Source organism: Amyelois transitella, chromosome 20 (assembly GCF_032362555.1).
Source record: "Amyelois transitella isolate CPQ chromosome 20, ilAmyTran1.1, whole genome shotgun sequence".
In the NCBI taxonomy this organism is placed as follows: Eukaryota; Metazoa; Arthropoda; class Insecta; order Lepidoptera; family Pyralidae; genus Amyelois; species Amyelois transitella.
The window spans coordinates 2,368,253-2,380,145 of record NC_083523.1 but is presented as its reverse complement, the minus strand read 5'-3'; the positions used below and the strand labels follow the sequence as shown (position 1 = coordinate 2,380,145).

Sequence of the window (11,893 nt, the reverse complement as noted above, 5' to 3'; positions counted from 1 at the left end):
CAAAGTTACCATAAACCGACGAACTTACATAGTAAGAGTTAACATGTAGAGGAAGCGACGGAAGTATGCAGGGTCCGTGGCATGTAGTCTTTGTCTACCCCTCCGGGAACCAGGTATGATTGTATGTAAGTATTCAGAGATAGATTTACCTGTATCATATCTACAATTGTGCCTTTTCAAATCGCACTCGTTTTTAAAAGTGGCGACATGACCAGTCACATGGTTGCAGGCACACACAGGCGTTCCCAGTTCCTCCGCGTTACACAGCAACCTAGCACATTGTAACGCCTTATTTTCATCTTCAAACTTGCTTTCCTTTGCTACAGGAGGATTTAACATGCTTTCTTCGGCAATAGCGTTATTTAGATGATGGAATTCTTCAATGTGATCTGGATGTAGGTTTTCTCCATGGTGCAGCTCCATATTTCTACTAATAGCCAGGTTTCGGAGTATCAAAGGCAGCAGATTACGTCTGTGGTTACATGGTACAGGCATCTTCAGTATATGGCCATTAGATTGAATCGAGAGGAAGACGCAAACTTGAAATTGAAGACTGGTATTAACGAATTTCTCAGTTGATATTATTTAAAAAATCGAAGTTTATCCTCTTTGCGTTAGTGTAGTCCCGGACTTGTCACTCTCTTCTCAGGAGAGGAGCTAGGGGTATGCCTATGACCATGACGCTGGGTTCTGTAAGTCCAGGATATTAGACAAAGCGACTACCGTCTCGTCCCGCAAATTTTGCAGGAGAACCTAACTTATACTGAATCATGGTTACACATCCAGTTTCCTTAATATGCAAGTTTCTTTATGATGGTTCTTTTCATCGTAAGAGAACATCGGATGTTAAACAATAGATACGTAACCCAGAAAAAGTTATTGATACATGGTCGCGAATGGATTCGAACCTGGGGACATCACACTTTTTTGTTGGGTTACTCTGATGTTAATGAAGGAAAATATTATTATTTGTAAATGCTGTTACAAATGTCTGCATACTTACAACTAACGCCAAGAATTAGTTTCATAAAATCAATCATTTCAATCTTGTTTTTATTTCATAAAGGATGTAAAACCTATAAACACGTGTTTAAAAAATGCCGTTAAACCAAGGTCTGGACTGGGCTGAAATGGAAATTCAATTCACTACCTGCTAATGAGAATTTAATTATTTACGCATTATTCGGTGGTCTTATTAAATTTTGATTTAAACCTCTTTAGTGCGCTATTTACGAGTAAGAGTTGGACACGCAATCAATAATTTCAGATTGTTACATTTCAATAAAATGTTTCGCCGAATTGGTCGACATTAGTAATGAGTCAAAAAAAAATCTATTCAAATACAGCTACTTACATAAGAAAAGTCCTAAGTCCTAAAATTCAACGCAGTAAATGTAGGTATTTTTTTATATTTAAAATATCTGTACGTCGTAATTCCACCTTCACAATAGCTAAATTTTCATAATTTCCAAATGTAGTTTATCAATTCCTCTACATATGTAACGTACATTTATAAAAAAAAATATAGAAATTTAAATAAGGTTTTATTTCGAAACTCGTTTGGTACAAAAATCGTAACGCGCATATAATTTGAACTAAATAAAACTGACTACTTATTATTAATTTTCACTACAAGCACATAGTGTATAGATCATCAACTATTATTTTTAAAAGCTCCATCAAAACCTTGTGAATCTGCAAAACCGCTGAATTGTTTGTCAAAGAAACCTTTGTTAGCGAATCCTTCTTTTCCATATATTCCTTTCAGCCTGTCGTGATGGAAGTGGCCTTTCTGAAAACCAGCACCGGCACCAACTTTGAACCCTAACTTCTTAGCTCCAGTCTTTTTTATAGAACCACTTATTTCGTCATCTTCGTAAAACTCCTTGTCTTTCTTGTATTCGTCTTTGTGATGAACTCTATGGAAACCTTTCACTTTTGTACCCTTTCTGTATTTAATGTTTTCCTTCCCTTTCACATTAACAGCTTGTCCCGCAACCCCTTCTGCTAATCCGTATTCTTCTTCATCATCGTAATCTCCGTCGTCGTACAACGCTCCAGTTTTGTAAAACTTTTTTAAATCTTGTATGTTTTTCTTTCCTGTAACACCTTTTTTTGCTGCATTCTTCCGTTTAAACCCTAAAGTCTTCACTTTAGCTTTACCATCTTTAGCGCTTTCACTAATTTCGTCAGATTCTTCAAGTAGTTTCGCGAAATCATCGAGATCTTCTTCCTCGACTTCGTACTTCAAGTCTGATATGTCTGTATCTAGGTTGTCGAATCCCAACGTACCCACTTTTAACGGCGATGACTCAGCCCAGTAACAAAAGACGGTCAATGATAACGCGAAGCATATTTTCTTTTGCATAGCGGTCTAATTTTTTACTCTTGCGCAATCGAAGTAGGTTGCGACACTGACATACATGCCTTCCGACGGGTATTTTATAGCCTTTGTCAGAAATATACCGAGAAGGATGTATTTTTTACTTAAAGATGAGTGTAGCTACCGCAGACAGTTCCACATGACTTGATTCGTAATCGGTGCAACGACTTGGATCGGTCAAGGTTTGACTCGATGTGTCGGAATGGATTGTCTTTAAACAAGCCCTTTTATTTGGTAATTGGTTTGTTTATTTGTAAATACTTTATTGTACACTAGCGACCCGCCCCGGCTTCGCACGGGTGCAAAATTCGGAAAAAATTATACATAAAAACCTTCCTCTTGAATCACTCTACCTGTTACGAAATACAGACAAACAGACTAAAATAGCGACTTTGTTTTATACTATGTAGTGATAATAAATTTATTAGGGTAACTAGATATATTATTACTTGCAAGTTCAAAGATCATTAGTACAGTCAACAAATGAACTTCAAACCTCTGCAAGTAAGAGATATCCATAAGACAAAATGTCTAATCTATATTCGTACATTATAATTCATACATAAAAAAATAAAGTGATATAGAATTCCCTTCCTTAATCTCTTTTCCCCGATATAATTATATAACTTGGGGATTTTCAAGGCAAAAGTGATAAAATACTCAACCATAGGCCTCATCTTATTTTCCACCAGGCAGATTGAGATAAAGCGCTTTCAAATCTATTATAAAAAAAATTAACAACCGATTTCTGTACTTGAAAGATATTGCAAAAAATGTGATTTTTAGTATTTTTGTCGCGAGAACTATTGCTCAGATTTGAATTGGGTTCTCTCAGATGTGTGAGGCTTCATCCAACTTAAAAACCTGATACCTACTGTTATCAGACCTTACACTTATTGACATTGCACATTGATTACAATGAATTATGGCATTGATTTGATTGCCCTTAATTACCGTTGTACAAAATAACCGTGAATGAGCGTTAATATGGTCGTGGACAACTAATTGATGATTTACGCCTCGCGCTGAATCACACTTTAAATACAAAAATCTCCTGACTTCGATTTACTTCTTCAGCGATATTTATGTTCGTTCAGACGATTTTGGTTAGATAGTAAAACGATTACCGTTAAAATTTGTCTTATTCACAAAATATAGTAAAAAAAAATATTAATTGTAATAAAAAAGAAAAATGTAAAAAAAAAACTCGTGTTATTTTATAATTTTTATTATAATTTCGTAAATTAAACAATTTTTGAATCTACGAAAAATAAAAAACGCCGTCGTGCAATTACAAAGACCATACACTGTAAAATTATGTTTAATTCTTGATCCTCAGATGACAATTGATGAGACGTAAAAGGCGACTAAGGGAAAGGCTAATAAGCTTAGGATTCTTCTTGTATGCGATGGGTTAGCAACCTGTCACAATTTGAATCTCAATTCCTTCATTGAGCCATACGGCTGAACGTGGCCTTTCAGTCTTTTGGGACTGTTCGCTCTGTCTACCCCGCAAGGGATATAAACAAGATTGTGTGAGTGTATGCCGTATTGACGAGATTGCAGAAACTTGTATTAAAAGACGAACCTATCTAATTTTCTTTGCTCTGCTTTAATTTAATCTTCCAAGTTACCTAGCGGTTTAAGAGTGATCATCTTATGGAATTCAAAAACATTATGAATCTTATAAAAAGACAAAATCTTTTAAATATCAAGATCAAATAAAATGATTTCTATAGCTTCGACGCGATTTTTTTTTACTCTTTAGATACTAATAAATTACCCTAATACAAACGAAAGCGTTTGTATATAGCCCTTATATTTTAATTATAAGATCAATTCAATATTAAGATCTTCAAAACATATTAAGAGCACAAATATAGGAAATGAGAAAAAAAGGAATAAAATTATATTAATTAATTACAATAAATAGTTTTATTTACTCAATACAAAAATATTTACAGCATTAAATTGTATCAAACATAACAAAATCGTTAAAAAATAAGTTTATCTATACACGTATCGTTTAATAATCTTCTTCTTCATCATCATCGTCGTAAGCATACTCCTTCTCGTGTCCACTTCCTCCCTTCTTGCCGTATTCTTCACCCTTGCCATAGTGACTTTCATGTTCTTCCTCAGCGGAATGATTGTTTTCAGCATCATCAACGTCCCCTTCAGCATATGAACCACCTTTCCCGAACTCACCTTTATCAAAACCACCTTTTTGATGTCCACCTTCTTTATGACCTCCTTCCTCAGCATCGTGGTGCTTCTTCTCATAACCATGTTTATTGAAGTGTCCACTGTTATCTGCAACATCGTAGAAATCATGGTCCTTCTTAAACTCATCCTTGTTGAACACCTTATGATATCCAGTCACTTCTTCGCCCTTGCTGAAATGCTTCTTATGTCCATGATCTCCACCCTTGTAACTTTCTCCAGATTCGTAATGTTTCCCGTGGGAATCAGCTTTGTCGTATTTCAGTCCCTTGTCTCCTTCATTTTCATTGTAATACCCTTCTTTGTGTTCCTTCCCGTAGTGACCCGATGCACCCTTAGCATGATGTCCATTAGACTTATATCCTTTACTTCCTTTCTCGCCATGAGCCTTGTGGTATTCTTCGCCATAATTGCTGCCACCCCCTTTTTCGTATGCATGACCGTGATCTAATCCTTCGGCACTATCTTCGTAATCTTCTTCGCTATCATCACCCTCTTCATCAACAACTACGATTGGTTTGGCAGCGACATATGGTAACGGGACGGGACCAATAGCGTATGCTTCTATGGGTTTCAAAGGCTCTACGATTGGTGCAGGTAGAGGTAAGGCTGGGTACCCATGAGCTCCTAGCTGAATAAGGCTTGCTGGGCCACCGTTGTCGCTTCGATAGATGTAACTAGTTGCCGCCGGGTTCACCTGCACTGCCGAGGCAGCCGCTGCGATCGCTAAAGCTCCTAACGCTAGTTTGACCATCTTGAGATGTGAACCGTACCACGACCTGTGCTGTAATAATTTGATAACTGTATTGCTCAATATTTATATCTAGGTTAGAGACAAAAGGACCGTGAATATGCGTTATACCTTTCTCGTAACCATGTAACGATTTGTTATCATTATTAGACGAGGTTGTGGGTGACAAAGGAACAGGTGAAAAAGTTTGCTATTGTGCAATAATTGACCACAAATAAATTGGCATGAAATGCTTTTTTTAGAAGAGCATACGCCGCGCCGGTTTCGGGCAAAAAAATAATTCGACTGGCGTGAGTCGTCTGATCTAGAAATGGCAAGACAATACCCGTGTAATAAGCGAATAATTAATTGCATAACTATGGCAGTTCTAACGACCACGATTAAGGAGTAAATAAAAGTGGTCTTAAAAGGACCCCAGGTTCCTCCCCTTGGACGTCGATAACCCAGAGTGCGATGGAACTTTTGATATGATGTGCCCAAATAGTAACCTAATGAAGGGCCTATACAAGAACCTTGTATGGCGCCTCTGACATAGTTATGAAATAGGCGTAGAGAAATGGGAAAATTGCGGTATTTTTGGAATAAGAGAAGAAATTTGCCGGAAGAACGTTACGCCGTGTTACTGCCGTGTGGTTCCCGGCATCAATAAAAAAAGAATAGGACCACTCCATCTCATTCCCATGGATGTCGTAAAAGGCGACTAAGGGATAGGCTTTTAACTTGGGATTCTTCTTTTAGGCGATGGGCTAGCAACCTTTCACTATTTGAATCTCAATTCTATCATAAAGCCAAACAGCTGAACGTGGCCTATCAGTCTTTTCAAGACTGTTGGCTCTGTCTACCCCGCAAGGGATATAAACGTGATTATATGTACATACATAACCGACCCAATTTACTAGCGTAACTTTCTTACATATGTATGTAAGAACGTTACGCTAGTAAATTGGGTTTTAAATAAGGCCGATATTGAAAGAAAGTTGATGAGTTATAATATAATATTTTGTAAAAAGAGAACAGCCTTCAGTCGATAAGATAAACCGATAAAATGGTAATGAATTGATTACAAGTCAAAGTAACTACTTGCATAATTCCTATTCAATTTTTATTCCTAATCCTGATAAAATATTTCGTACATACATACATATAGTCACGTGTATATCCCTTGCGGAGTAGACAGAGCCAAACGTCTTAAAAATACTGAAAGGCCACGCTCAGCTCTTTGGTTAATTGTATAATTAAGATTCAAATAGTGACAGGTTGCTAGCCCATTGCCTAAAATAATCCCAATTTTATAAGCATATCCCTTAGTTGCCTATTACGACATCCATGGGAAAGAGATGGATTGGTGCTATTCTTTTTTCTATTGGTGCCAGGAACCACACGGCATATAAAATATTTCGTATTTTTATGAAATACGACATAATAACTGCCTACCCCTCCGGGAAAGAGGCGTGATTTATGCATGTATTTATTTTACAAGCGCGTTAGTAACTTAACAATTTAGGACACGCATGCTACGAACTGCTACAAAAAGCTACGAAATGTGCTACAAAGCTACAATAAATTGTCGGGTAAGTACATTTTGTTGATTTTACTAATCGTAATTAATCGCAATGTAGGTTTAATTTTCTGAATAATTTATTTTATTTTATTTTATAAAAACTTAAATATATAATACACTAGATTTTATCCGCAGATTTGCCCGCGCCACCTCCACAAAAGAATACAGCTCTTTGGAAATCGCATGGGTGCTATAATTTTAGTATATCCTTCTCCAGATTCTTAATACTTCTTTCGCTTCATCCACATTCATAACTTTCTTTATGCACTTTACCCCCGGAAGATCAGCGTTGGCTGTGTAGCATATTGTTTACAGCCAGCATTATGCTGAGGGGGTACCCTTTCGGGAGCACCATACTACATTTCTATTTTTGTACATATTCTTGTTTGTTTTTTTGTTTTGGTGTTTTACGAATAAATTATTTTTACTTTACTTTACCCTTTGCCAGGACGTCCTTAGTGTGGTCTAGACCTTCCCACTCTGACCTTTCCCTCCACACAAATCAAATCAAATGTCTTTATTGTGGTAACACAGCTAAAAAAAAGCTCGTAATAAAGGTACTGTTAAGTACTATTTCTCATTTTTTCTATGTAATAAGTAACACTCTAGCTAGTGTTTACTTATTACATAGATTAAAATGAGAAATAGTACTTAACAGTACCTTTATTACGAGCTTATAAATGCTTTATTGTTTACTAAAGGCGTACATTACAAATATATAAAACAGTAGTACAGTACCAAGGCGGGCTTATCCCTAAGTGGGATCTTTTCCAACCAACCTGACATTAAGAGGATAGCATACAAAATTGAGGCAAGGGAGAACAGGTCATTTACAAGATATGATACCTAAGACTTAAACAATTTTATATACGTTAATATATAAATATCGTTAAATATATAAATATTTATGTATATATGTATTAAAAACCGCGTGCCGTGTGGTTCCCGTGCAAAAAGGAAAAGAATAGGACCACTCCATCACTTTCCCATAGATGTCGTAAAAGGCGACTAAGGGATAGGCTTATTAACTTGAGAGTCTAGATAAATCGTGACTATATCTATGAATTTATGATGCATAATTTAAAAAATAATTATGTTTCATTTTATTGTAGGTACGTAAATATACATATTTTCTTTATCCAGGTATTCGTACAAACATGCATGAATCGTATCTAATTGAAACATGCATTTTATGCCTGCACCCAGATTTATAAAATCATTGAATAGAAAGTTGCTATTATAATGCCATTCCCATGCATCTATAGGGTATTAAAAAAAACAATAAAACTTAGAAATCGTAACGAATTATCACATTTAATAACGTAAAAATAAATAAGAATTATGGCTTAAATTAACACCTAAACGTCCACATATTTACAAACATTACTAAAGATAACAACACAACAATTATTTTAATGTTTAACTTCGTATCCGTAACTCTTGCCGCCGAATTTGCCGCCTTGAGCCGCGAATTCTCCGTGGTGGTGTCCTGAAGACTCTTCTCCTTCTTCATTAGAATGTTTCTCTCCGTGGTCATCCCCGGACTCCTTCTCGACGAAACCACCTTCTCCATGAGCACCCTCGAGTGATCCCGACTCGTGTGATCCTCCCTTGTGGAACCCTCCGGCGTCTGATCCATGGTGTACGTGTCCATCGCTGTGTTTGTGGAAGCCACCTTCGTTCTTTTCGCCATCGTAAAAGTCATGGTCTTTCTTGAACTCGTTCTTATCGTAGAGGTTGTGAAATCCATCGACCTCTTCGCCTTTGCTGTGGGAGGCCTTGTGCCCGTGATCGCCCCCTTTATAACCGCGCCCTGCCTCGTAATGCTTCCCTTTCGAGTCTGCGTTGTCGTAGTCTTTCTTATATTCTCCTTTCCTGGAAACAGAGAAACTGGAATACTTCTCAGTATTGTAATCCCCTGCTCCTCCTTTATCATAATGATGTTTTGTGGCATATCCTTTGTAACCTTTGTCACCGTGCTCGTGGTGGCCGTCAGATCCGTGTTCATTTCCACTACCGGCCTCATGGTGCAATCCATCTTTGAAATATCCCAGATCGCGCAAATAATCGGCAAAGTCCTCATTGTATTTCCCGAAACCGTATCCTTTAAAAATCTTATCGTATTCATCATCAGCTATACCATCAATATGTTCATCATGATCTTCAGGTTTTTCTACAACAGGGATAACGTACTCCTTAGAATGGGATGCTGCTTTGACGTCATCTTCGTTAGAGTAAAAAGGTCCTGCTGCGACCGGAATGGGCGCGGCGAAAGCCTCTGGTTGTTTGTAGTATTTAGACAAATGCTCTAATACGTCGTCCTCTTTCATTTTGATGACGCTCTCTGGGCCGTCGTCTTCTTTCTTGTAAATGTACCCGGTCGCCGCGGGCTGCAGGTCTGATCCTGTCGTCCTGACCATGACCATTCTCTCGACAGTTTCTTTCATCTCCATGCAGGAGGCGCAAGCGACCACCGCCAGCACTACGCCGAGCCGCTCCATGATTGCAGTAATGACTGCAAAGGTCAAATCTTATACTTATATAGTGAACATAGCATTTGCTGGCATAAATGAGAGCGCTCTCTAGATTGGGCAATGCATTTGTGTCAATGATAAACCCTGTATTAATTTATACGGTGCATAGCTACGCGTTCATTCTGCGAGTGGTGTCGGAGTAAAAAAGACACGTTCTTGTGACCACTCGGCCTTGGTGGAGGACTCGGCTTGAACTATGACAGACCTAGTTTCGGTTATGTAAACGACCTTATAGAGGTTCAATGTATTATGATTTTTAATAACCTGTCTGAAAAATTATTTGAGTAGTGAATTGTCGTTAAATTCTGCAGTATTGAACATAGTACGAGTATCTTATCTTTATCGCTGTCTGCACTGATTTCTTCTTTGAAAGAAACTGTATTAGGTATTAAGTTTTTGCCAAGGTTGTATTTACATAGTCTTACAAAAATTTAATATTTTATCAAAATAAAATTGCGACATAGCCTATGCTATAACCGAAGCCTAAGGTAATGCAAGGTTGGGCCTGAGAGTTCTTTTACTACACTATTCACATATTAGAAAACCATTATCATTCTAATTATAGAAAAAAATAAAGTAATAAATATTAAGAAGAAAATATAGAACACCGCAGGCAACAAATTAACTGAGACAACATATTAAAGAAACGTGTTTCGTGCATTCTGATAAAAAAAAACAATACAAAAACATAAAATAAACATTTATTAATTTCACGTTTACCACGCCATCGCTTCATTATTCAAAAAGAACGAAAATTAATTCAATTAGTTCTACTGTTCATTGGTCTACCCACAAAGCAAGGAAAGCTGCTCCATTTGCTCTGTGAACCAACAAAAAAAATACATATAAACATTGTTCGAGTTAGCTTATTGCAGTTTCTCCTAAAGCCTTCATTTCGTAGCCTAGCCGTCGATAGATTTATTGGCATGTATCTTTTGAATCTATGTTAATACCAGATTTACGTCTGCAGACTTATTCAAAACTAGCTTCCCCCCGCGACTCCGTCCGCCCGGATGTCGGTCATCGCGTGGATGGTTTATTTCTCCATTTTGAGTAACTCTGACAATGACATCTTATAAATATCTATTGGACCCAATTACGGCTAGGCCTATAATAATTAAAGAGATCCCTCTATTGAGCTACCGCTGTTGAGTTCGCGTTCTGTAGTAAGTAGTCCGGTCAATGTAGACCAAAAAATAAGAATGAAGCTACATTAATTCCCATCAAGCTGAAAATGAGTATAATTGTTTAAAACACAATCAAACGCATTATTTCAAAATTCCCCATGAATATTTATACCTTTTTTATAGATAACTTTATGATCTACAATTTATCTGAGGTAATTTTCCGATTTGAAAAACTTACCGTTTTGAAGAAAATCGCGAAACACCCATTTTTTACCCTTGACCTTGGGTAATTTTTTTTCCTTAAACCGGAATCATGGGGAATATTGAAATAATGCTTTTGATTGTGTTTTAAACAATTATACTCATTTTCAGCTTGATGGGAATTAATGTAGCTTCGAATGTCTAGATTGACCGGACTAAAGTATTTTTTTCATAGTAATTAGTAGCGGCCCGCGTATGCCGCAAACGGTTCAAGCTAAATCCGACTTTCGGCGCTACCGTTACGGCGCTGAATCCACTGCGGGTAACGTAACGTGTGTTCGCGGTTCTACAGAACAACGTCTATGGATAAACTGAAAAATTAAGTTTTTTTTTTCTTCGTATTTTTCCAGGATAAAAAGTATCCTATTTTATGCCCAGGATAATAAGGTATAATTATACCAAGTTTCATCAAAATCGAACCGTTAGTTTTCACGTGATGCCTGAACATACAGACAGACAGACAAAAATTTTTTTAATCACATATTTGTGTTTGGTATCGATCCAGTAACACCCCTGCTATTTATTTTTTCAATATTTTCAATGTACAGAATTGACCCTTCTACAGATTTATTACGAGTATATGTATAGATAGATTATTGAACTGGCTTATGTATATCGTTTGCGAATATATATAACCAGTTCAAATCAACCTTATTGGGCTAATAGTTACCTAACTAACTATCTAACCTTCCTCTTGTATTACATGATAATTTAGAATTTTTTTTCATGCCATTTATTAAGTAAGTAAGTATATTGTCATTCCGCTGACTTAAAAAAGTCACAAACATGAATAACATAATTACTATTGGATATTATGACGTTTTCTTTGATGAACATAACACGGGTCGAGTATCAGCTGATACTTCGAATATTTCGATTCGTTGCATTGTAATTAATATTGGAAAATGTTAAACCAAGATTAATTATGACCACAGAAATTGTACACATACAGTTGATGTCACACCTCTCATTGGCTGCGAAAATTAGAGTATTTCTTTATCTTCATCCTCAACTTCATGGAATTTGGAACATTTGTGGGTTGAACCGACGGTA

The 11,893-nt window shown here is 36.8% G+C and overlaps 2 protein-coding genes across 2 annotated transcripts; both read right to left on the bottom strand.

Moving 5' to 3' along the window:
• Positions 1–1,654: 1,654 nt before the first annotated feature.
• LOC106134413 (uncharacterized) lies at positions 1,655–2,368 on the bottom strand. The gene has a single exon (XM_013334474.2). It carries the CDS (start codon positions 2,366–2,368, stop codon positions 1,655–1,657), a length of 714 nt encoding a protein of 237 aa, XP_013189928.1.
• A 2,041-nt stretch (positions 2,369–4,409) lies between these two features.
• Positions 4,410–5,360, bottom strand: LOC106134412 (sarcoplasmic reticulum histidine-rich calcium-binding protein). The gene has a single exon (XM_013334473.2). It carries the CDS (start codon positions 5,358–5,360, stop codon positions 4,410–4,412), a length of 951 nt encoding a protein of 316 aa, XP_013189927.2.
• Between the last annotated feature and the right edge of the window lie 6,533 nt (positions 5,361–11,893).